The 27,280-nt window shown below is 40.3% G+C and overlaps 1 protein-coding gene across 3 annotated transcripts; it reads left to right on the top strand.

Moving 5' to 3' along the window:
• The first annotated feature begins 12,109 nt into the window (after positions 1 to 12,109).
• Positions 12,110 to 15,279, top strand: cysltr1 (cysteinyl leukotriene receptor 1). 3 transcript variants are annotated; one of them, XM_044039867.1, is made up of 3 exons: positions 12,110 to 12,310; positions 12,611 to 12,734; positions 13,148 to 15,279. In XM_044039867.1, exon 3 carries the CDS (start codon positions 13,171 to 13,173, stop codon positions 14,149 to 14,151), a length of 981 nt encoding a protein of 326 aa, XP_043895802.1. In that variant the 5' UTR covers positions 12,110 to 12,310; positions 12,611 to 12,734; positions 13,148 to 13,170; the 3' UTR covers positions 14,152 to 15,279. The 3 variants fall into 3 exon arrangements, with proteins under 3 accessions (XP_043895802.1, XP_043895801.1, XP_043895800.1); XM_044039866.1 differs by having other exon boundaries at positions 12,601 to 12,734; XM_044039865.1 differs by having other exon boundaries at positions 12,110 to 12,734.
• Positions 15,280 to 27,280: the final 12,001 nt, after the last annotated feature.

Raw genomic sequence — 27,280 nt, 5'->3', positions numbered from 1 at the left:
GTGAAAACCTGCTCACATGTGGATCCAACGATAGACACGAGTGCTGTCAGGCATTTGAATTTGAGCTTCCATTGAACTTTATCAACTACGATTGATCTGATCGGCCTGATTTACTCCTGTGAATGCATGAATGAAATGAAAGGTGGCTGTGGGAGGATGGGCTGTGTAGACGTAGGATGTGATGCATATTTTAGTTGATGAAACTCTTTTGTTTCTCACCTCAATCTCTGAAAAAGAGGTGTTCCCTTTAAAAGAATATAAAAAACATAATACACTAAATATCTTCTCTCTCTATATATATATATATTTGTAGATATACACATATACATATATATACATACATGTATATATAGTCTATTATTGTTGTTTTTTAGGGCTCTTTGTCACAATCTTGAGGTTTATTGGCCCAAAAGCCAAAAAAAAAGTGTAACTGTAGTATAGGAATATTAGAATGTTAGTTGTCCTGCACTCACCATCTGCAAACAATTAGTTTTTAGACTAATGGTCTGTCTCACTTCTGAATATTAACACATAAACAATTTCCCAGTTTGAGATTAATGAAGTACTGTACATCTATCTATCCACAACCTCACACAGTCCAAAGGGGGGCGCTGTTGAACTATATATCAAGTTCATAGGACATAAACTGTCAAGGATAAGTCAAGTGTTTGCTTCACTAATGAGAAGCAAGTTAAATGTGATTATCTTTGCATCAGATATTCCCCTTATATCTTACATTATACTTTATTTTATTTGTTGACTTGTGAGTAGCCCTCACATTTGTGAACTTCTGCTCTCTCCTGTGCCCAAATCGACCTTGACTTGTTGAAGAGGACAAACAGGACCTGTTGTTGTTTTTAAAAACATGACCTCCCTCATTGTCTTCTCATTCTTTAGCTTTGCCTGTGCAGAGCTGCCACTGTGGGTCGGGGGCAGCCACCAGAATTCCTTCTCTCCTTTGTAATCTGTTTTGTCTTTGTTTTCAGTGTTGGAACACTTGAAGTTGCAGCATTGTACACACACACGAGCGCACGCACACACACACACATGGCCTGAACAAAGTGTCATACCTTAACCATTCAAATCTTAGCCTAAACTTTAAAACCACTTCCTAAGAAATGAGGTTCTGCCTCATTAGGATCAGATTTTGGTCGTCATGAGGACTAATGGTCCTGTCATTGTCATGGTTTATGCAATAAATGGTCCCAGGGGGGAGGTAACAAACACCGACACACACACACACACACATACATACAAAGACAACCATGCCAATTAGCTTGATATAAAAGATAAGTCCATCCTCAGAGAGGGTCTCAGTAGCTCTGTGCTTCTCTCTGCTGGACACATTTTACGCTACAAGCATTAAATACTGAGTACAGTCATTTCTCCTCTGCACATAATGACGTGTGTTGTAGTTGTGCCAGATTCATGATATACGATTCTCCACATCCTTTAGAGATAATCATTTTGTGCAGTGCCAGGACGATCGTAGTGTTAGATATGTGAGCTGAAGCCACAGAACAGTCTGCGTTTGCATTCGCAGCAGTTGTCTTATCTGCTTGATCCACGTTTAACTCACTGACAGAGAAAAAGGGTCTTCTTTCCTTGTGTGTGTGCACATGCACATGTATGTATGTGGCATCTGCAGTAGCTTGGGTGGGTGATGGTCATAAAACAAATGAAGGTGGGGTCATTTCTATTACTACATAACATAACCAAACATGACCTATTATTTCAGCACATACAACAAAACCAGGAAGAGCAGCATCACAAAGATTTCTGCTAAAGATGCTGCTCTGTGCTGTTTGACTCTGCAAATATTATGATCACTTGAGAGGTGTTTTTTCGTCTCCTGGGCTGTCTGCCAGATTACACAGCTACAAGGACACGATTGCAATCTGAAGCAGATCTTAATCTCCACGTGTGAAACTGAGGCATCAACTTATTTCACAAGCATGTCAGATGAGAACTGATGAGGCATTTGCTTGGAAATCACACATGAAGAATTAGCACAAATAAAGTCCTTTATTGTTTTTGCATGTAGTTAATGTTTTTTTGTTCTTCTATAATAGCCTTTTTGTAAATTCAAAGTTAGCAGCGTTTGTAGGAATACTAAACTAAAACTAAGGAATACTAAACTAGAACTAAATTCAAATGGAAACTTCATAAGCAACAAAAACAATATTTTGTTCAACCCAGTTCACTCAAGGGCGCTGGTGTAGCTAATTTAAAGCAATAAGTGACTGACAATGTTCCACTGTTGCTATAACTGCATTTTGTTTGAACACACTAAGATTTTTCAGTTTCAGTTAAAAACAGTTTCTTTGAAACTTTATATAAAGACATTTCAGACAATGATTTCTTTTCATTTTATTATATAAATAAAATACATTAAAATATCAAATAATAGACAGTTGAATATTACTTTACTTTCATAATTTTTAATGAAAGGAGCTCTTCCTCCGCTGCGGTTTGTGATGGAGCAGCGCATAATGCAACCATAAATCTATCAACCACAATGACCTCCGCAGGCAGGGGGAGAAAGCCGGCAGAGAGGAAGGAGGCACCAATTCCACAAATAAAGTCTGAGAGTCTTGAAGTGTCAATGAGTATGTTTGTGGCCCTGGGTCCAGTTTGAGTTTTGGGTGTAGTGACAGTGTGAGTTCTAGCAGCACTAACACCCAGACCAGGCTACAGCTGAGGTGAGCCCAGTGAGAAGTCCTGAAACGCCGGGTCTGTTGGGGCCAGCGTGACACCAGCATAGCCTCCAGCCCCAGCAGCCCCAGCAGGAGCAGAGAGGCCAGGTGGTGAGCATTAAGTAGCTGCTGACAGAGCACACTCACAGCCACCCTCCACCCAACCAAACCCCCGTTCTTCATGCATCCCATATCAACTTCACAGTCCACCTCCTCCATCCACCAGGAAAGCATCGCCCCGAGCCGGAGCAACCACTGCAGCAGAACCAGACTGTCGGAGAGAGCCAGCTGGCCGAGGAACACAGTGGAGGGCTTTGTGGAGATGTGAGGGGAGCGTAGCAGCAACAGTGCCCGCAGGCTCAGCACACACCCCAGCAGCAGGGGAATGCATGCTCCGTGTGGGAACAGCAGCACTGTCACAAGTTTCAGCAGCAAGAAATGGCGCAGCCATTCTCGAGAGGCTGATGACACTCCTCCTGTGACTGAACCAGGCCAGCACCGAGAGCTTATCTCCCACACTGACGTTAGGAGTTGGTGTGATCTGCTGGGAGTTCAACATTTGTTTGTTAGAAAGAAAAACTCACATAAAGCTCCCACCGCTACACCCACTGAAAACCACTTTGGTGAGAGAGAACCTCACCATCTCTTTCACTCAGTGTCCCATAATGTCAAGAAGAGATTCTGTCTATATGTCTTCCTCTAGAAAATTATAATTATATAAATATATAAGTTACTTAGTTATTAGTTGAGTTATGTTGCTCACAAACAAAAAGGCGGATACATGCAGTCATTACAACTAGTTATATTATTCCACAAGAGAGAAGAAAGCATTGCTATCATTGGACTCTCCAACATACTGTCATAATGTCAGGTCAGGGGGTCAACATGTGATACGCAGAATACAATTATTTAATCTTTTTGAACTCTACAGTGTCCCAACCAAAGTTTTTAATGCATTCAACTCTTGATGTAGTCTAAATGGAAGGTGTATAAAAGGCAAGATGATGTTCTGCTGGCAACTGCATGGGTTATTGGATGGATTATTGGATTGGATTAGAAATGTTTGTGGCTTATTTTACCTCTGAGTGTAAAGACATTACGTTGTTAAATTAATTTTAGTCCTGGAAAAATTATAATGGTTAAAATGAGCTTGTCATCCTTCTTTACCATAACTAAGAAAAAAGGTATGACAGGTTATGACACAATGATAATAGTAGTAATATTAACAGTAGCAGAAGTCATAATAATGATTAGAGAAAGCACTCAGAGAGTTCAAACCTTTGCCAAGGCTGCTCGGTTTTTTGTTGGTAATACATTCACGTATCCAGACTACAGTGAATTTCTTAGGTAACAATCAGCACACATTTGACTCTGTAAACACATTCATCTAAGCAGATACAGTAGTTTGAATGCATGGACTCACCTGTGTATTGAAAAGAAGTTGAGATTGAAAGTCATTGTTTTCAACGTGGTCAAAGCACAAAGGAAACTCTTCTATTTCAACCTGCTCAACACCGGCTGCTTCAGCTGGACTGGCTCAGTCTATAATTGTCATCAAGTCTCATTCAGAGATGAGCCAAACTGAATCTGACTCACGCTGGTGGAGAGTCTGTGCCCGAGGGGTTTCCGTTCATGAATGCATCTGTGTGAACCTGTATGTTTTCCCAGAGCTTACACACAGCCAAAAAATGAGCAGTGAGTGGGAGAGTGTGTGCCAACGTGCCTCACACACAGACGTCTCCACCAGCTTTGTTGTATTGATGTCTTTCAATAATTCTGTGATCCTTGGCATTTGGATTGGAATGTGTGTGTATGCCTTGAATAAAGCTGGTGTAATAGACCTTTTTACCGGTGACATTAATTAGGGTTACAGATTTAGGAATCAAGTGTAAGCATATACGTCACTCTAAATACTTTATAGAAGCGGTGGTCATCACTGCATCGCTGAAACAACAAGTCTGATGGCGGCCTAAGACTTTAGCACAGTTTTTATATACAGTATATATACATGAGGTATCTTAAGATCAGTGATCAAGGAAGCACTTTATTCTGACTAATGTTGAGTCACTGCAGATTCATGTAACTACACAGCAGCATATAAACCCAGAAAGCATGTAAGATTATACAGGCAGCGCTTGTTGGTGATTGAATGATTTACGTCCCTGATTCAACACACACTCTTTGACAATAGGGTGGGTGTCGTTTTGGGCCAGACAGGCTGTAACACAACCGTATCCACAGCAACTAGGGTGTGATTACTTCAACAAGTGGTGCTCGTAATCGCTGACAAATGATGGGACTCTCTCCTCCAGAGTGACTAATCTCTCTCCTAATCTATCAGTCAAATGATTGAATACAACCTTTACTTGAAAGCATACCTAAATGTCAGTAAAGAAGGAGATAGAGCGAGAAAATAGAAATATGAAAATAGAAGACGATAACATTTTTTTCAAAAACCTGTTTGTTACAGAATGCCAAGTGGCAAGTATTTATAAAAAAAAATCCTGTTTTAATCTGTGCACTTAATCGACATTGTAATCTCAGACTGTTTTAAATTCCGTAAGCAGTATCTTATTGTAGCAGCATGGATGTGCTCCATCTCATGCACTATGACGGCCTTAGTTTGAACACCAATGGTAGCTCTGCATTGTAGGTGGACGGGACTATAAATGCGGCATGTTCTACCGGGTCTCGTTCTCTGCGCTCCTGTAAACACGTCACTTCCGGTCGGAGTGTTTGGCTCTCGGTGAGTAGGACTGTGCTTCACGTGCCTAAAGCCCATTCACCTGTGTGCTGATCGGAGTGTTTTTGTTGTTGTACTGCAGAGCCACGCTCAAGGTGCGCTGTCTCTCCAGTTTGCGGTGGTAAGTGTCCTCCCCCTCTGCATCATACTGTTCGGTGCCTCACGGCTAACACCGTGTGGTTGCAGGTGAATGCCGGTAGCGGCGTGCGTCTCGCTCTCTCCCCCTATGGTTGTACGGGCATCATACTCGGCAACAAGATTTGTTTTTTTTTGTTTGATTGCCGCGTCTAAAATATTGTTAGCGCCATAATACGAGTGCTAATTTTGTATATTTTTTAGACGAATGTTGGCCACCTGGCTGAGTAAAACGTGAACTGAATGACGTCACGATCAGCTGTCCCCTGCTGCTTTGTCTCAACCTGAGTCTGCTCCGCCTTGACGTCATTCCGTGTCGCTTCACGGCTTCTTCTGTTGCCGCTGTCGTGCGGCTGTGTCGCGGAATTGTGTGCGCTTCTTTTATGTTGATATTTTAGTTTAGGTCCATTTTTTTTTTTATTTTGATTTTGTTATTTCACCTGCCCTTTTTGTTTTGATTTCTGAGAATGATTTTGGTTTGATTTAACTGCTGTGTTACATATATTTCTTGGGCATATTATGTAAGTGCTTTTATATAGTGTTATGGTTATTTTGAGGAATATATGTAAATTATTTTTGGTAGTATAATTTGCCCAGTTGTAATCCTTTGGTTTATTTGATTTGGTTATTTTTATTAAGTGATATTTTCTTCTTCTGGGCAATTTTATATTTAGTTTGAACATAATTTGCCCATTACTAGTATTATAATAATCCTGAGTTTATTCATGCTATTAATTTCTGTATCTTGTTTTTAGTGCCAAGGCTGGTGGTGGTGCTGGTGACCTGGGTGGAGGTGTCCGTTTTCCTTGCGTCCCCTGGGATTTGGGTATTCACTGTGTGCGCCTGTCACGTGACCTGGTGATTTGAGTATTTTAGACTCCTCCTCACTAGCTTCATTTCACCACGAGCCTAAGCTGGCACAGATTTATTTCTTTTGGTTTTGAGTGAACACATTGTGTTTTTAAACGATTTATTAAAATTTGCATTATTTTAACATTTGGAATCACGTCTCCTGCATCTTTTTTGAGTAGAACTTACTTGCATGTCCTTGTAATTGGTGTAAATCTTTAGGTGAAAGTTCCAAAGTGGCGTTGTCGGCTCCTTAAGTTTAAAATCTATTACTTAGTTAGGTTTCCTCCTTACTCTCGCCACATTATTATGACTCACTTCTCTGATGGTTGACTGAGAACAGATGGTTTCACTTTAGCATGGTGCACACAACACACACAATACTCTGTAACAGACCAGGTGTGTGTGCGTGCGTGTGGCTTTATCTTACATAGTACAGGTAGGTCCTCACGTAAGCCAGGAAGGCTGTAAATATGACTCCCTCTTCACAGATTCCTGTGAATGCTGCCTCTGCTGGTAAAGCTTAACCTCTTGCTTAACATTTGTTATGGTGATGTATGACTGATGTAACCTGTTCACCATTTTACACCAGAATAATACATCATGGAATTTTCCACAGAGGGTAAATCCCACAAGCCTCTTTTCCTGAATGGTGGAAGAGTGGAAGGTATATAAAAGCCATTATCAAGTTTCTCCCTTTTAATTACACAAACTGTTAACATTTTACTTAAAATTATAACTGATTATTTCACAACTTGAATAGATTCCTTAGGGTTTGGCATTTACTGGTCATGGTTAAGGTAAGAGATGACACGGTTAGCCTGAATGAAAGTCAGTCCTTGACAATGATAGCTGCCCAAACTTGCCCTGACGTTCAAGTATATTGAGAGGTTAGCTGTGACGAGTGCACAGATGACGCTATGACTTTGCAGCAAGAAGACGCAATCAGAACAAGGGCATTTCTGCATGGAGTTTTCCTGCCACCTTCCAGATTTGGGGATTAGACAAATTAGACACTCTTGTATGTCTATGTGGTCCTGTGATGGACTGGCGACTTGTCCAGGGTGCACAGTGGTACCCTGGGATAAAGTGGTAGGAGATGGGTGGGTGAGTGAACAGGCAGACTGCTATTCCGAGGTTTACTGACTTGTAGACTCCAGCTTTGACGTTGACATTATGTGACTCCATAATTTAGGCAGTGGGTGACTGAATAACCTTCGACCTTTAATGTCAGGAGATATTATTGATGTGTATTTTAATGATGTTATGTCAGCTGGGATTGGCACCAGTGCCCCCGTGACCCTCATGTGGAGGATAAAGTGGTAGAAGATGAATGAAGGACAGAATGAATAACAGGTGTATATTTTCATAGTTGAACCTTTGACTAAGTGGCTACAAACTGTCAAAGAAGTTGAGAGTGTTCCAAGCTGGATTTCAGAGATGGCAGCACACTCATACAACCAAACACCAAAAAAAAACCTCAACAGTCCCTTTACACCTTACACAATACAGTAATTCATACAATAGCTGAAAGATTCAGATGTTAAATTTTAGCCCAGAACTTAACCATTATTATTCTACTTCTGCAAAAAAAAAAAACACAAATCAATATTTTTAATAACATAAAAGCTCTCGTATAAATTGCATGCACTTAAGCAATAACAGGAAGCTTCTATGAGATGTACTCCCTTGGTAAATTCATCGCTCCCATTTCCCTTCTGCACACTGTTATAGACTGTATATCATAAACCTGTGTGTTTGTTTGCAAGCGCTCAACCATGTTGGACTCAGCCATGCTGTTTGTTTGTGGAAGGTTATCACAACAAGCTCTGACCTCAGTATGAAGAAACTGAGGCTGTTTAAAACAATATCTTAACACCAGTTTACAGACTCGCAATGCTTGGTAATGTGAAGTCAGCAGGAAACCACAAGAGTTAACCAAGTTCTTAGTAACATGTTTGTTTTCCTCCACAGATCCGTCATGTCTGTCACATCTGTTGATTCAAGGTAACCTGCATTTTACACATCACAACTGGGTCCAAGTCAAATATGCCACGTATGTGTGTCCAGTTAACAAAAGTGATAAAGACAACATAGGTGGTTTATATCAGCGTATATTTAATATACCTAAGTTAAAGTATCAGACATTTTACATCAACAGACTGTTGCACAGCATACAGCATATATATATATATATATGTAACCTTTAACTCCTGAACTTGATTGTGAACCCAGTCGGGCTGTAAGGCTTTGTGAATTTGATATAATGCTGTTATTTATGGGGTGCATTTAATCATATTTAGCTTCAAATGATGTTTGAAAAAGTGGTGTGAATCTTTGAAAGTCACTGTTAAATCTAAATGTTAAATATACGTAAATATAAAAATAAACGTTAAATTTAAATCTAAACGCTAAATACAATATAAATGCTAAATCTAAATATTTCGGGTGAAGCAAAATAATTAGCTAATATGCAAATTTGCACTGTCAGTAACCAGAAGTACCAAAATAAAAGCTTGAGAAATATTTTAGATTTTTCTGTGTCCCGGGAACGCAGTTTCATGTTAATTTGAGGCGAGAAATTGGTTTGTGTGACGTGTTTATAGTTATAGTACTATATAGTATAGTTATAGTGTCACAAGGGATCAGCCTGTCCTGTTGAAATGATCCACTGGCTCAGACGGCTCTGTTATTAGATACTTAAACACTAGCTGACCTCCTTGAGCTTTTATTTTGGTACTTCCTGTTACCAGCAGTGTGAATTTGCATTTTAGCTAAATATTTAGTTTCACCCGAAATAATTCACATTTAGCGTTTAGCTTTAAGATTTAGGTTTAACATTTTCCAATTAGGTGTAACAGTTAATATTTCGATGTAACTATTTAATACATTTCTAAGTTAATAAATATTGTTGTAAATGTGCCAACAAGTGACTTTAAAAATTCACACCACTTTTTTAAACATCGTTGAAAGCGAAATTTGACAAAATGTTGACGTTATTTTCAGCATGTGCTGCTTTACAGAGTAATTTGCTGCCATGTCTTTGTCTTTGTATTTTTAAGGTGTTTTTATAGCTGCTACCAGTGAACCAGGTGGGGTTGTTAAGCCTGCTTCTTATTTCTTTATGTGTTTTACATGTCTATGGTCTTACTGTACTTTCATGTCTTGTACTATGATGCAATGCAAATTGGCCCTTTTGCTTGGGGACCAACAAAATTGAACTCAATGATTTAACTTTACTTGTTCAGTCATTGTTGCCTGTCACCTTAATTTTAGCTTCCAACCTCTAACCACGTGTTAACCGCAGTCAGTAAATACAGAACTGTTGTTCAAAGAAATCCATCTTCTACTGCTTTATCCTCCACATGAGGGTCGCGAGGGGGGAGCTGTGCCAATCTCAGGTGGGATTACACCCTGGACGGTTCTCCAGTCCTTGTTCCAAGATGTGTAGATGCAAAATAATTTCTAACCTCAATGTGATTTCCTGGACAAAAAAGTTGCTTGATTCTTGTTTCTGAAGAATCAACCAACAATGACGTTACTCTGTAATGGCTCTTCCAGTACACGCCTTAATGACCCCTTGATTAACTTGATAAATGCAGTTTCCATATTTGATCTTCTATTATCTTCTCGATTAGGGAAACTCCACCAACACTGTACAATCAATAACTATTATGTTTCACAAAGAAAGTTACATCAATTAATTCTGTGTTGTTTCTTGGGAGAAACTAAAGTATTGTGGCTCCATGGTGCTACTTTGCGGAGCTTAAGATAGATTTACCCAGAAACTACAAATGCACTTTCATCATCTCTCAAAGGCATTCAAATAATCGCTGAAGCCTTTTTACCCTGCAATTATTCCTCTCTGTGCACTTTGGGCACTCTCAGGCTAAAAGAGTGCGACGCTGTAGTTAAGACCACTCCAGTGTGTAACCATAAATGAGTTACAGATGAATTATGCTGCCCTCCCACTACACAGGGCTTTCATCAGAAAGGACTTGTTTTCCCATTTGTATTATACGTACTCCATTTACGAACTGTAAACTTCATTTAGTAGCAACACACAGAGGAAATGATGTTGAATCATAGGTTGGGAGGGATCGTGTTAATTGACCCATGCATCTTTATATCTCCATTTTTTTCTTCCGGTGGAACTGCTCATTTTCATCTTTCTGGATTTATCCATCATTATCACCTGTCATGACACATTTGCAACATGCATCTTTTTGTGAGGCTCACTGGTCGTTGTTAACTCTGAACTCTCATGCAGTCTTTGTTTTGATAATATTCATTTGAATTTTGAGTTGTTTTGGTTTGATGAATGTGTTAATTCAGTGAGGCTGGTCATCTTATAACAGCTTACAGGGTGCGGTTGCATCACAGGGAGCAATGTGCAACTTTTGGTGTTTTTTTATTGTCATCGATGTTAATATTCTGGGTCTGTTTGGCGTTTGTGATCAGAAACAATGTAACATCGTTTTTGTTACGCCTGTTTCCTTCAACTGAAAACAGGCTCTGCCAAGCAAAACTATCAGACCTGACTGAGGGAACGTTTGTGTGATTACACCAGCAGCACAGGGGCAAACAATCCATTAAACGACTAAGAGTTGTTGTTTTTTTTCAGTCAACCTGTTTGCTGACTTCTCGTTTGTCGTCTCCGCCTGTATTGACATTAACAAAGATCACTTTCTGAGAGCAGTGAGAGATCGTATCCGGGCAACAGGTGATCTAAATACATTTGTTTGGAGCTCATAGGATTAGTCAGCATAGTGTTAAATTAGATAAGAACATTTCATTTGTTGAAGTGTGTACAGTGTTTACTTTGGCATTGTTTGGATAATCAATAAAATACACAAAAACAGGTACACTGCACTGCTGTGTCGTAAAGACATGATTGTTCTTGTAGGAAATGATGAGGTCTTTACTGCCAATGCTAATGATCCTTTCTGGATCACACATCAAAATCTCAACATCTAAACACTGTTCTCAACATTAAATGTAAATATTTTAGTGGATTTTCATTTAGATTTTGTGAGGGGCCGAGCTGAAAGAAATGAGGACTTGCTACTGGTGGATTTTGAAAGCAAGGCTTTTATTTAGCCAAGAAATATTATTCATTTTCATTATTAATCAGCAATGTTCCGTGAAAGGCAGGGAGGTGATATACTCTAATGAGGCACTCCACTCCCTGAATTTAGCTTCATTACTCCCTGCAGCCAGACGCCCTCAGCAGCAGAGACAAGTCGATGCCTCAGAAATAAATAGAGCACCTTAATGTGAGTCATGTTTTAACTTTCAGCAAAAGTAAAATGCAAAATGTGTGTGCAACTAATGATTGATGTGTATGTGCACATGCTAACTAACAAAAATGAAAAGGTGTCATGGGGCTGCCACCTTTACTGCTGACTTTTGCATCTTTTTAAATGTGTAATTCAGTTGCTTTGATATTACTTTGGTACATTTCTATCATTGTACATCTTGATAACTCGTGTTGAAGCTGCAGAAAATCAAACCTTTTTTGGTTTGATTTTCGCTTGTTGTTCTGTTTATGTTTGGTCTTCATGAACAGAAACAATGTAAATAGACTCTGTCAGGCAGTGCTGTTAGACCTGACTGATGGATGTGTGAGTGTGTGTGTGTGTGTGTGTGCGTGCGTGTGTGGGTGTGTGTGTGTTTGTGAGTGTGCATATACAGCATTATCGCAGGAGCACCAAACTGTGACACGACCGCTTTTTGAGCAGTGGAATTCACCTTTGAACAAGATTTTTCACGGGTGCTTCTTTGGGTTTTCAGTCATACAACAACCCGTTTGCAGTCGCCTCGCTTTGCTTTTGCATCCATCTGTACTTCCTGTGTGCAGTGCAGGATTGTCACCGGTTGACACAAGGTACTGATGGGCTGACTGAGTTAATCAGCATTGTGTGAACACATGTAGTTTGAATTTAATGGACATGTTTATATTTTATGATACGCACTGCAAATAACTTTTGTGTAACTAATGCATGTAAGTGTAAGTGTTTTTTTAAGTGTGTGTCAAGGTTTACTTTATAACTGCACAGCACTTTGGTCGCCAATGTGTATGAGCTTTATTAATAAATTGGATTAGATTGAAACGGGTGTATCCACACTTCATGTTTATTAATGTGTGGTTGTTGTACTTGACCATCCTTCTCTGAGATCCTTCCAGGGTTATGAAGAAGAATCAAACTGCATCAGTGTCCTCCCACTACTGCTGCAGACAGGAAAGAGGAGCAGAACAGACACAGTCTGAGGCAGCAGCACCAACTGGCAGCACCGTTCTGACATCAGTGGTAAGTCAAAATGTTTATTTAAAACTTTTCTTTCAATTAAATAAAAGTCGTACCTCAATTGTTACATATAATTTGAATTTCCTGATGGGGAAGTACAGAGTTGTCGTGTCAAGTAAGAGCATGTGTAACATGTGTATGACAAGTGTAAACATTTTCAAGTTAGCAGTTGAATGACACACAGTCAGCTTTGGATTTTACTCAAAAGAAAATGGATGGATGAATGTTAATCAGCACACAGTAAGGGCCGTAAAGTAAAGTAAAGTGCAGGGGATTCAGATTTAAAAGCAAATTCCTCTCAAGTCTCAGCAGAACACAACGCCTATCTCTGAGACAATCTGCCACAGCACAAGCTTCACTCTGCCATGTTCTGTGTCGTGTTCTCCGTCATCATGTCATCTCTCTCTCTGTCTTAGGAGCTACAAGTGTAAAGTCACACATGGAGCACCTAAATGTGACAAACAATACTTTCATAAACTCTGTGGACTGTCCGTCCATCGATGACTTCCGTAACCAGGTGTACTCCACATCTTACGGCCTCATCACTGTGTTCGGCCTGGTTGGGAACGGGTTTGCCCTGGCAGTGCTGCTTAAAACAAGCCAGCAGAGTTCTCCCTTTCATGTCTACATGATAAACCTGGCTGTGTCTGACCTGCTCTTTGTTTTGACACTGCCAATGCGAATTATTTACTATGTCAAAAGGGGCCAGTGGGACCTCGGGGATATCCTCTGTCGCATCAGTTCCTACTGCCTCTATGTCAACCTCTACTGCAGTATTTACTTCATGGCTGCCATGTCTATCACACGTTTCTTGGCCATTGTCTTCCCTGTGCAGAACCTGCGGCTGGTGACAGAGAACCGGGCCCGACTGGTGTCCGTTGTCATATGGTTGCTCATCTGTATTTCGTCAATTCCCTTCCTCTTGACTGGCCAGCATTTTGATTTGACCACAAATAAAACCAAGTGCTTCGATCCTCAACCAGGGAAGGGCGATTGGCAGAAACTACGTAAACTGAACCATCTTTCTATGACTTTAGGCTTCGGTCTGCCATTCCTGGTAATCCTGCTCTGCTATGCCGGCATCATCCATGCCCTGCTCACTCGCACCAATGCTGCGAGACAGCAACGGGACACGGGCATCAAAGCCATCCGAATGATTGTCATTGTCTTGCTGACCTTCCTCATCTGCTTCACACCGTACCATGTGCAGCGAACTATCCACCTGAACTTTATGACTCGGAACGACACCACCTGCTCAGAGAAGGTTGCGATGCAGAAGTCTGTGGTGGTGACGCTGAGTCTGGCTGCTGCCAACTCCTGCTTTGACCCTATGCTTTATTTTTTCTCTGGAGAGGCTTTCCGCCGCCGCTTGTCCTCAATTCGATTTGCAATGACAAACAGGGGTGGTATAAAATCATAGAAGAACCAGGTGATCGCCCAGGGTCATGAGCTGGGTGGGGAATTAAAATCTGATTTATACTCCGTTGCTTGACGCTTTGATAACTGATAATTATCAATAACTGTTGTTCAATAAAACTTAAAACAGTGATTCACGCAACATTTTCAGCGTATGTTCCTGCACATATTTTCAGTGGTGTTTGCATAACCACTCACCTCCAGCTGGTTCTGTGATTTGTTTATTTGTATCTAGCTCTGTGCTACTTTTGTTTTTTTAAGTTTTGATAATGTATGGTTAGTCGCTTAACTGAGGAGGAAGAGATTTTGAATTTGCTTTATTGAGAGGACAACAGAAGTGCAAGAAGTCTGGTTCTGTCAGAGATTTCTACCTGTTAAAAGGGAAAAATGTTTACACATGTTATAAATAGAGTGATACAAAAGCTTTTCTCACAGACTTCTTCTTATAAGGTTCTCTTTGCAATCAGTAGTGCTGCCCCTGATGGCTGGTTAATAGTAGATCATGTTAAATGTTTACACACGGCCCATGGATTGGTCCCATGGCACTCACTTTTCAATTTCAGTGGTAACATATGAATTGAAGGGTTTATTTAAAGTGAACATATGCTGAAAGTGGAGTCAGGAGAAGGCAAGAAAGGTTTGCGAGGAGACTGGGTCGCTGTATAAATATATATATATATATACATACGAGAGTGCATATATATATATACACATGCACTGTGATCATGTATATAAACAGCAAACATCAATAGCATACGTTGTATTACTATAGTCATGTTGTGTACAAATGACTGCATTAAATCATCAGATATGTCAGTTCAGTGTGCTTGCTTCCTCTCTGACATGCACCCTGTCATTAAAAGCCACCATGTGCAATCTTTTTAGATATGCTGACAGTCCTATTACGCACTTGAAGATAAAATTGGTTTAACAAGTAAGTCGATGCTGTCTGATTACTGAGTAACGTCACCACTAACACAAAATAAAGCCATTCTTTTTGACATTGACTCATTGGTATCTTAAAACTGACTGAATTGAGCACAGTTGGACACAATAAAGTAAACCCTGGCCACTAAATCCATTCATATTCATGTGTTCATGAGGAGATGAGTCTGGAGGAGGTTGTTGTAGATAGAAGGATGGCCCACTTTGATGGGGACAGAATCTGGTAACCACAAACATCATTGCCAGAAATGTGTTTGCAATGTTGCACTTAAAGGAATTCAAACCAAATAAAATGAGCAAGAGAATCAAATAACTGCCAAAGTCTATTTTAATTTACTGTTTTATCAGTTAGAAAAGAAAGTGCTCTCATTATGCACTTCCAAGCCTCGAGTTCAAAATCATAGTGGTTACACTGCCATCTCCTGGTGTCTCTGTTTATCACAGCGCATAAAGAACAAATCACTCTCACTCACTCACTCACTCTGCTTTATGGTGCCAATCTCAGCTGACACAGGGTGAAAGGCGGGATGCATCGTGGGTAATCACAAGAGTCTGAAATAGGGTGCAGTAAGTATTGTGTTAAGGGAAAGTGTCACTGTGCTACTAAAATGAAATGAATCTCAGTTGAGTTGAGTTGAGTTTTGTATTTGTATCCTTTGGTGTGTTAATGTGAGTCACTTTTAAGAACAGCAAAGTTAGTCTTTGTCCGGTTCTTATCTTCTGAGATTTAATATAACAGCAATTTGTTTCTCCTTAAATACATTCATGGATTTTTACATTCATTCCTTTGACTGTTTATTATACACTGAGCTACACTCTTTGTCCACTGAGTGTCACAAAAGCACACAAGTTCAACTTCCTTTTCCAGACACATCACAACACTGATCATTCCCTTCACTGCTGCGCTTTCTCCATTTCTCTTCGATGAGAAACAACAATTTGCACTGTGTGTGTGTGTGTGTGTGTTATTATGTTATATACGTTATTAAGTGAAGCAATGAAACATACATAATCAGACATAGCTGTGGCTGCCAGGTTGTTTTAAAAAAATGAAAATAAAAAAAACACTAGAGAGAAAAGAGCCTATGGAGGTGGACCTTGCTGGATGGAACATAAAAGGCTACTGTATTACCGCTTTATAAACAGATAATATCAAGCACATGATCGTCTTCCTCCTCCATCTCCTCCATTTGCACAAAAAGACCTCTGTTTTCATTTGCAGAGCAGAGCTATCCAAGGGATGCTAATCTGTGATCGCAGTGTTACTGTACCTCATGGCACAGATGCTCAGCAGAAGGGAAGACAGGAAAGTCCCAGACAAATTCCCTTTTCCCTTTTTAAAAGATTTCACTGCTCCAAAGTGGATTTAATTGCATTCCTTTCTTCATGCATCACATTTGTCCCATCAGAGGTGATTAGGCCTTAGTGTTGATCAGTTTCCTGACATGTTCAAGGAGAGTGAAGAGCCGCTTCTATTTCGTTCTGAGCGGAAACTGAGTCAGACTTTCTTTGCAAACGAGAATCACAATGCAGCGGTCCTCTGTGATGTGTTATTATAGCTTCAATTACCTTAATGAAAACTTCAAAGGCGGCCTTCAGTAAAAGCCTTAATAAAGACGACGGGGACATTGTCATGTGAAGGCAGAAAGTATGACGCAAAGAAAGGGCTATTGATATGATAACAAGGCTTCAGGGATTAGGACAAACAGGGACACAGAAGCAAGAGTTTTCACTGAGGCCTGAAGTCATGTCGGTATACAAATCAGACTGTTGGCTCAACAGCACAGAAAGGAGAAAATCCCGACATTAGATCTTCTGTGGTATCCTGATCTGTCGGGGACGTTATACTGACATCCCATCACATGCTTCCTGGTGCTCCGCTTTTTCTCCGTTCTCTCTAAAATGTGCCCACAATCTCATAGAAGTGGTGCAGCGTACAGTACATGTGACACATGGCCAGTCAACTCTCACCTCAGGCCACGCACAGATTGCCTTTTCTTAACTTCCAGAGAGCGAGGGGGGTGAAAGGTGAAGCTGGGGGTTAAGGTTGTTGTTGAGGTCAGGCTGGATGAAAGTGAAGCTGACAAACAGCTTACAGATGGGTTAATACCAGTCTGCAGTCAAAGTATGTCAAGCTGATACTGAGACATGTGTCCATCAGTCAGTCGTTCATTACACATTAATAACAGACAGCTCCCCTCAGGCTGACCACTGTTTCACATCATGTGGCACCAAACGTATCAACTCCCCGCAGCTTTAACCCTGAACTTACTCACCCTAAAGACGAGGGCCCACTTCTCACTTAAACTCCCTGTTGCTGCTCTAACAGAAAGCTTGTGAACAGCGCAGCGGGGCCCACGACAGTCACTCTGTATCGTAATGAAATTATTTTGACCATCAGTGTATTTTTGGCCGCGCTGTGACGCACACACAGAGAAAGGCTCCTCAGTTTGACTAACTTTTAAAATGTTATCACCCCCATCACTTCCCCAAATCATATCAACCCTTCTGGCATTTGTAAAAACAAAAAAAACAAACAAAAAAAAAAGGGCTGTTTTTCACCAAACAACATAGGAACTGGACAGCTTGAATTTAAAATGAAAGATTTATTTTGATGTCTTTCCTTGTTCTTCTCTTGTCACTACAGTAATTCTTCACGCGATGTGTTTAATCGAGGGGAAGCTGAGGGGGAGAGTCAAAAACAAAGCTTGTTTTGTTTAGATTTTTTGTTCTGTATATGTAGAAAAAATGTGTTTATGTTCTGGTGGTTAAAGAAAGAAATCGCTGTCAAACCTAGTCATATGGTTTATGTTATTCTCCGCACACACACACGCAAATCCCATCTCCGGCCCTGTCGACATACTCACTTACAGTATTTCTTTATAACATGATGTGGTATTACAACTGAATTAAAACTGATAATTGAGCATCCTCCTGTGGTTACAATGCAGCTGTTCATCAGCCATTTAGTAGTCATTATCGACACAGCCTACCTAAGCTTTTCTTCTTCTCTAAATTAAATGAACAAGTCTTCTCTGGAGAGATGATGCAAAACAAAAAAAAATAAAAGCGTTAACATGGAAACTCTCAACTCCAAATCTAGTTAATTGAGTCTGAACACAAAGCCCAGACAAGCAAGACACTCATTGATGAGCAGATGTTAAGAAGTAGAAACTCATGAGGGCTCGCTAATTTACTTTACTATTCAGCCGCCCGCACAGTGTTATCTGAATTAGTTTAATCTTAGCCATAGGGGGTTCACAGCTGTGGACTAGAGGATAGAGAAGAAAATTGTCCAAAAAGAAAACTCTTTGTTCAAAAGAGGCAACAGATTGGAGGTCTTTCTCTGACAACAGAAGAAAAGAGGATTTAGAGGTTTACTGATAATGATGACGTGGAATGAAACTGGGTCATTGTGATAATAGCGCCACTTAAATGAGCCACTTTTCCAGTCTCTTACACACTTTTTACTCCTTGCAATGTGATGTATTCATCGGTTTGAAAGCTCTTTTTGTCTCATTATAACTTAGTTGGGGACCGCACAGCGGACTAACACTGTTGCCTCACAGCAAGACGGTTGTTGATGTGTGTCCTGGTCCAGGCCTTTCTGTGTGGAGTTTGCATGTTCTGCCCCTGTGTGTGCATGGGTTTTCTCCGGGTTCTCTAATTTGCCCATAGGTGTGAGTGTGTGAATTCATCTTTTTTTCATCTCTGTACTGTATGTTTGTCCTGTGATGGACTGGCGACCTGTCCAGGGCGTATCCTGCCCTTCGTCCTAGTGCGTCTTCCATTGTTTCTCATCTATCTGTTTTTTCTTCCTGCACAGAGTGTAAATCTACAAAGAATTTTCAGTCATTGTTTTGAAAATAAGTTGTAGGTAAAACAAAAAGTAGATACATGCCATAGAAGCACTGTGAGCTGCCATCAAGACGTTGATGCAGACAATAAAGACTCATCATCATATACAGCTATTGTAATGTGGAGTTCTTATTTATCCAGAACACAGAAGTGTAAATGCACTGCATATTGTGTGTGTGTTTTTAAAAATAAATTAACATTTATTAATATCTATTAAAAGAACACATATAAAGCAGAGGAAAAGCTATAAAATAGTCTATTGAAATAAATGACAGTATTTTTAAAGAAATTTGAAAAGAATAGATTTTAAAACCTCGCTCACTGATGACGAGTGATTCAGCACTGTACTGCTTCATAAGCGTATATGATCAGTTAAATAAGATGGAGCTCCTGAAATTAAAGGAAACAGCATAACAATTTATTTTACGGTCCATGATTATTCAAGCAAATCATTTCATTATTACTAAGCTTGAATAATTACAACATGACTAGTTATATTGTGTTGTTGTTACATATCATTTCATGGGGTGTTTTTTTCATTTTGACTGCCTTTTCATTCATGATTGCCTCGTGTGAGCTTTTCTGTCTTTTACTTCTTCTGTCTTTTTATCCATTATTCTGGACAGCACTTCTGTCCAGCTGTCCATTATTCTGGACAGCACAGGTCCACTGTGTTTGTTTTAAAGTGCTTTACAAATAAAGTTGGATTGCAATTTGAAAATAGTGGTTGTTTTAATATGCAACCATAAAAAAAACATATTTATGATGCAAAATTAATCTATTCATTTAAAAATAAAAACATATTGAAATGACTCGTTACAACTTGATATTGTTTGGAGGGCCACATGAAATCGATTGGTGGGCCACATGTGGCCCCCGAGCTGCCACTTTGAGACCCCTGCTTTAGAAAGAGTACAGGGTGCGCTCACAAGCAATAACAAGCTCAAATTTACATGTTCACAATGTTTCAGCCTAGTTTTTACTCATTTTCATTCATGCTTTTACAACATTTGCATTCACGTTAAATGCAAGGATGGTTATTCTAACCCTGATGGCCTTTTGACTACAATCTAAGTTCTTATAGTTGCATTAGCCCGCAATCTCTAAATGTAAATGTACTGTATATAAATACATTGTGTATTTGACATTTTCCTCAATGTCCTTGAAAGCACAAGAAGCCCAGAATGTAGAATAACACGGTGCAATTCCCTTACATTAAATTACTCTCAAAAACACAGCTCCCAGTCCCTTTATGTTTTCAGCAGTCATGGCATCTGGAATATTACCTATTCATTTTGTTTTTGTGTCTCACTGGGGCATCAAAGGCTCATTTCTGCAGATAATTTAATCCAAACTCATGTATTAAATATTAGAATATTTGATAATAATAAACACAGACTATCATGTAAAGTTATTTCAGACATGTATCCACATATTTATGATAAAACAACATCTACATGCTTTGGTCATTATACTGAGTATACTCCAGCAAACTAAAGTAAAGGTCTTCATGTTCTCTGGGGGTGACAGGGCGGAGTCCATGCTCCAAAGGATTCAAAGGATTTGAAACAGAGATAAAAATACTACAGGCTTGAAGGAATGGGTCATTATATGACGCTGTAGGAGGCCCACGTGTGTGACATGATTGAGTGAGGGGTTACTGCAGCGGCTTGAATGGATGCAAACAAGAATACCAACAGAGGTTAATGCTGTTTACGATCTTCTTCAAGTAGCGATTGTGTTCACTTCCATAACTAGCCATCACATGACACCTGGTCACGGTCTTCTCAGTCCTCGACCCTCCACTTCCACCATAATATACAATCGCTCACTCAGCTGCACACAATGGACTGCTTGTGATCCCCATCAAGAGTGCAGGAAGCCTCTGCTCGACATTGAAGTTCACTGAAAAAGGCCCTCATCATGATGTGTATGTGTATGTGGCCCTCACTGACCCCGAATACAGACCATTGTTGCAGCTCTCATTTCATTTAATTAGGTGACAGTGGTGTCACTAACTCTGCTGCCATTATTGATCAACTCTAAAACCTGGTATCTTTTTGTCTGAATGTCTGTTTTCACTGGTAGTTAAAGGCCACATAGACCGGAAGCTCCAATTAACCCTGCGTTTGTGTGTGTATCTGCGTCATTACCTCGTTTATGAAACCCAAAGGTTTCAGAACAAACACTTCAGCCACTGCTGAGAAAATAGTGTTATATAGTGTATTGTTTTCCTGGGCTCTGCGAAGCGGATCGGCACTTCCGTAATTTGGTGTTGTCATCAGAAATCCTCACCACTGTAGCGCCTCCTGGTGCGGGCACTAGTCCGGGCACATCCGGTTGCGTACATTCAACCGCAGAAGAAGAAGAACTACTCTCGTTGTAGCTGCTGAGATGCAGAGCATCCACCGTGCCAGAGGGGGAGCTGTGTATCTGAGAGCTGGGCTATCTATTACGTCACTTCCAGGTACCTGGCCAATCACAGGACAGTGGGAAAGCTCTCGTTGTCTGGCCAATCACAACACAGTCCACGTTCTGGGGGTGTGGTTTTGGTCTGAAACAGCGCGGCTGACGAGAGCGTCAGTGAGGAGATATTTTGATTTGCATGTTTGCAGCGATTAGGAGGTTTTTAATCATGAAAACAAGTTAATATATGTAAGTAGACCTCCATAACTAACATATATGTGTGATACAAGCATTCTATGTCGCCTTTAATATCTAGTCAGTGACGGTTGTGCAGCACACACACCGTCATGCACAGCCAGAGTGACAGGCACACTGATGTATTGGCTCACCATCATCCATTATTTCCATTATTCCATTATTAATGGGTCATTATATGATGCTGTAGAAGGCTTGTGTGTGAGGCAAACCAAAGCTCCAACATAAATTCTGATGTGATGCTGTACTAAAGGTCAAGAGGTCAGTGAGAACGTCGGAACATATTTCGTGTTCAAAATCTGACATATGAAGGTTCTGTTGTTGTGTTGTTGTCACATCCAGATGTAAAAAAAGCCTTCTGAGAGCTTTTAATTAAATGTGAAATGACACAAAATTATGAAATTACATGCTCCCAATTAGATTATGTGGGACACATGGTGATTCATTAGGAGAGAGTAAGTTCCTCTGTTGTATAAGTGACCCATTATTTTCTTGTGTATGAAAGAGCACTGTAAACACTGCAGTGGTCACAGTGGACATGTGAACTCTATATTCCTTACACACACACACACAATCTTGTACAGCATTCTGAGTGAAGACATAATGCATTCTCTAACCCCTTCCCCTAACCCTAAGCCCAAAGACAGGTCTTAACCCTTGGAAAGTCATAATTTCCTTTCACGGTCAAACTTTGTCTCAGATATTTATGAAGGTATAAGATAGGTATGAAGAAAATAGGTATGAAATTGTGATGATAGTGTACAATTGTAGTAACTTCACTGTCCAATGGTGTTTTCAAACAGAACATGACAAACTTTTGACACCAGGCGAATATGTGAGCAGGTACAAATATTGAACTGGTCGACAGAAATTGTGGATTCCTTCCACTTTATTAGGTGAAACCATTGGTTTTACTTGATGTCACAAAAGCCAATCAGCACCGAGATTCTTCCAGCGTCCCAGTTTAGTGCCGGAAATGGAGGATTGTCGCTATATGTGCAGAGAAAGAGGGAGAGAGAGAGAAGGAGGGGGCTTAGCTAAAAAATGAGACAATCGACCACTTGGTAACTTGTGAAAATGTGTGTTACTTGATTCAAGATGTTGGGTGTTTGGTTGGTTACTGGCTGTTTGTTAATTCTGGTATTAGCCATAGGTGAGTTGTTGTTGTCGGTGCAATTATCGGAATAAAATAAAGAGAGAAATATGCTGTCGGTATATACAAGGTGCCTTTGTCTATGAAAAAACAACCACACGAGCAGATAAAAAGCAAAGTACTACGTTCCTTTGAAACTTAGCTGTGGTATTCCATTTCCACCAAGATACAAGGTTCATATAAATACTGTCAGGAAGCTTTGAGTCCCATCAATATTTCCTCACTGGCACTCGTTCCTCCTCCATTTATTGTTGACCCCACATTTATCATTCTTCATCATTGTTGTTGGAGGTTTAACAATCCCTTTGGGAGATTGGTTATAGCTGAACCACATGAAGCGACAGCATCGCAGACTGGGAGGAGGGTTGCGAAGAGATTGACTTTCGCTGTGGAAATGTTTAGCACACCCTCCCACTAACCTCTGAGTAAATCAAAATACTAATATAATGCTGCTGACTGTGTTTAGGATGTATCAGTCAGCCATATGGGTTTTGAGGATTAGGGTTTCCATGACTTCAGAGAGCATGTCTTATATGTATTTCCTGGAGACTTACTCTAACCTTAACCATAATTACTACTGACTGACTCTGACCAAACTTTGAAACATGTCATTCATTAAAATGTAGTCATTTGCATTATGGGACTTGATTTTTGTTTGTGTCCCCATACTGTGACTGTGTAAACAGATTTAGGTCCTCACAACATAAGGAATACACACATAGCAGATGTTGACAAAAAATAAAAGATGGACAGAACATGCCCCACAGCCTCTTGCTCAGTCTCCTGAAACATTATAAAACATTATCTGAAGACTTTATCTCTGCGTATCTCTGCGTTTGTGTGTTTAAGTATTCTACCAATGTCCGTCTCACTTTGTCAGATTATTACACTTTGTCAGCAAACATTAACCTCTGAGTCTCTGCTTTTTGTGTCATAGAATGTGTATATAGAATAAAATATTTACCATTCAAAAACCAGGTAATCAAATATCAGAAGTGTCACAATGCATGGTCCTAGGTCCAAGAAAGGACATGATTTGAGTTGTGACTTGTCTATTCAAATGACAAATAACTGGGAACACAACATGAAGCCTTTCAATTTATCTTTTTCTATCCTGCTATCTTTGTGTATCAGCTGTTTCCTGTATAAGGCTGTAGCAGTGAGGAAGTATCCACCTATCCTGACTCTGACACTAGTGGTCTTTTTACTTCATATTGTTAGTAAACAGGGAAAAAAAGCTGCCTCTGCCTCTGGCCTGACACTGACATTGTGCTCCCTGCAAACTCTGCTCAGCCTATTGTAAACCTGATATGTGCACCAGGTCTCCCAGTTGTTGATGTCAGCTGGAAGTCACTGTTCCTGTTCCCAGGGTAAGCAGCCAGGACGGGTGGGAGTTTTCACAGTTTGGAGTGGGATGTGAAGGGTGTGTATGTTTGGTGTCCATATGCTAGACAGAATTGTGTGTTGCTTAAGCGCAAGCCTGTCAAAGACACTCCACCCCTACACAGCCCCACATGTGTCCAAAGGGGAAAAAGAAATAAAAAAAAAGTTGTGAGATCTCTTCCCCTCATCAGTCCCTCATGTCGCAACATTGGATGCTTACAGGTGTACATGAAAGATAACTCCCAATGCACCAGTACTTGTACAACCTCAAGTATTCAAGGTTATGTCTGCTGCCAAGTACAATAAACTTTCAAATAGCATGCAGGAAATGGGCATGCTTATCTTATTGGTCCTTTGTTTTTCACAGAATGATAAGTCCATATGTCATGTTCTACATCCATCAGGTCTTGGAGTCAGGGCTCAATTGTTACATACTATAATAAGGTTTCCTCAAGAGAAACCCTATCAATCCCTGACCCCCAACTCTTCCCGCCACAACACTGAACTCACAACAGTGTTGTCTGTGTATCAGTGAGTGAGTGAGTGAGTGTGAGCATAGCTAATGTCATCCGCACCATATAACCTTGTGAAGTTTTCACAGGATAGAGAAGTTCTACTAAACAGCAGCAGTGTCTCTATGATGATGGCTGACAGCAACACATAAACTAACCTGATATTTCCATAGTGGTGCATTGAAAGAGTTTGTCAACATTTGTCCAGGATTTGGACATACATGCCTGTCCAAAACTGTTGAATGTTCCAGGGGCAAAGGTACAGGCACTGACAAACATAGTCTTGCAGTAGGATGTTCACCAAACCTAAAATAGCTGTTCATACCTCCTCACCACTTGCCTTTTACAGCATAAAGTGGGTGTGAATGTCAGTTTATCTGATCTTGTAAATCCAATATTGGAATGAGCTTTGCATCATTGCAATAATATAATCTACTTAAGACACTTGTCTGTGTCTTGTTTTGATAGAAATCTCTTAATTCTTGCTTCTTGTTTGTAAGATGGCAGTTGGCTGATTTAGTAATAGTCTTTTCTGACTGTTAAAATTCAGGTCTGAATCCATAACTACAACAAGATTTCTGGCTTGGTCTATAGTTTTAAATGTCACTGAGTCAAGTTGAGCCCTGATCATTAACCTTGAACCAAAAGCAATGACTTCTGTCATTTCTGAATTGACCTGGAGGAAATTATGGCTCATACACTCATTTATTTGTTGGATACACTAAGTGAATATTAGGGACTGAGGTAATGTAGTGACACCGTAATGTAGAGTTGTGTTTCATCAGCATAGATATGCTAAGAGGTGTTTTAATTCTCCATAATATGAGCTAGCAGGAGCATGTAGATATGGAACAAAAGTGGCCCAAGAATGGAGCCTTGAGGAAGCCCACATGTAATCTGTGTTCACTCAGATTTGTAGTTAGCAAATGAAACATCTTTCAAGTAAGATTTTAACCAATTTCGCACAGTACCAGAAAGATCAAAGCAGACATAATGATGAAGCAGCATCTAAGAACCAATTGAACTTACTAACTCCTGAAGTCAGTTAGTTAACGCTGTAGTATGTAACTTTTAAATATAAATGAATGTCCATCATTTTCAAACCATTTAGGTCTTGGCAGCTCTCTTTGTAAACCAGAGAATTCCAGTTTTGTGTCACCCAGCAACACTTCCCCAATGAACACAGAGAGTGATTCATTTGAAATCATAACTGATGGCTGATCAGGGAGGAAGCACAACAGCTATGGCACAATTAAAGTGTTTTGGCTGCAGCAGATTTGTGAATGTTTGAAAACACCAAGAATAGCCCAGAAATAGTTTCAGAAGGGGATTTTTCAGCTCAAAAAATCCTGCATGTCCAGCTATTTAATGGGATACATGCTCCTAGCAACTGGGTAGCAACTTGTCTCTTTCTCTCCCTAGTTTGTGTCTTTCCTTCCTTCTCTCTCTCTCTCTCTCTCTGTATTCTCATCATGCAGGTTGCAGGATCAAGATCCAGTTTCCGAGGCTACGCTTTCGTCACCATTATTATTATTTTGTAATTAAAAAGTCGATATCAGTAACTGTATAAACTTGTAACCTGATACAGTTGTTGTGTATCTGCTGCTGGTCTCCCTCTCTCTCTTCTGTCTCTCCCTCATCTCCCTCTTGTCCCTTCTCTCCCCCCATTTTCTGTCCCCCACCTCTCCACTGTCCCCCATTTTTCCTTTCACCCCAACCGGTCGAGGCAGATGACCGCACATCTCTGAGCCTGGTTCTGTCAGAGATTTCTTCCTGTTAAGAGGGAGTTTTTTCTCTCCACTGATGCCTAGTGCTTGCTCATTGTGTGAACTGTTGGGGTTCTCTGCTCTCCTTGATGTTGTCTATGTACAGTGCCTTGAGATAATGTATGTTATGATTTGGCGCTATACAAATAAAATTGAATTGAATTGAATTGAATAGTGGAGGGGTTGGGGTGGTGCAAGATCAAGTGGAGGCATTGGCCTCCACTCGTGTATTGATAATAACTCAAGAAGGCGACAGAAGACAAAAGACTTTGGAAATTGAATAAATCCTCTTTTTCAACTCCAGAGCATCTGATAAACCCTCATGCACCAACCTGTTTCTCCCACGATTTAATCATTGTCAGCCCACTCTTTACTGGGAACTGAGCCTATCTTCTTGTCATGGTGTGTTCCAGTGTTGCTCAAATGACGCGGTGCAAGACGCTGGGGAGTGGAGGTGCACAGTAGTGCATCTGAACCACAGATGACTGGCAGGACATAGAGAGAAGAGCTGACACAGGAGCAGAACGAATCACGTACAGTGCATGTGTAGACTTGACACTTCGGCCCACATGCCATAAAGAAGTGGAATTTAGACTGTCCCGAGGGATTGGACCAACACGACTGGATATCATGCTGCTTTAGCTTCTAGTAGCCAGATGTGACAATGCCCTGTGGAGTCTTAACTCCAAATGTTTGACTCCAATGTCAGGGGGGTAAAGATGTATTTGAAATGTCAACTTATCTGTAGTTTAATGTACATTGAATGTACGTGCAGCTTTGTTTGGGCACTGGAAAATAGCCAGAATATGAAACCCAGGGATAAATATGTGAATCAGTGTTGATTATTATTTGTTT

The sequence above is a fragment of the Solea senegalensis genome, linkage group LG12 (genome assembly GCF_019176455.1).
Source record: "Solea senegalensis isolate Sse05_10M linkage group LG12, IFAPA_SoseM_1, whole genome shotgun sequence".
NCBI classification, from domain to species: domain Eukaryota; kingdom Metazoa; phylum Chordata; class Actinopteri; order Pleuronectiformes; family Soleidae; genus Solea; species Solea senegalensis.
The sequence above is the reverse complement of the archived record's forward strand: the minus strand, read 5'-3'. Positions and strand labels throughout refer to the sequence as shown.

Coding starts and splice junctions, on each gene's coding strand:
- cysltr1 (XM_044039867.1), top strand. CDS start 13,171: ATGGAGCACCTAAATGTGACAAACAATACTTTCATAAACTCTGTGGAC.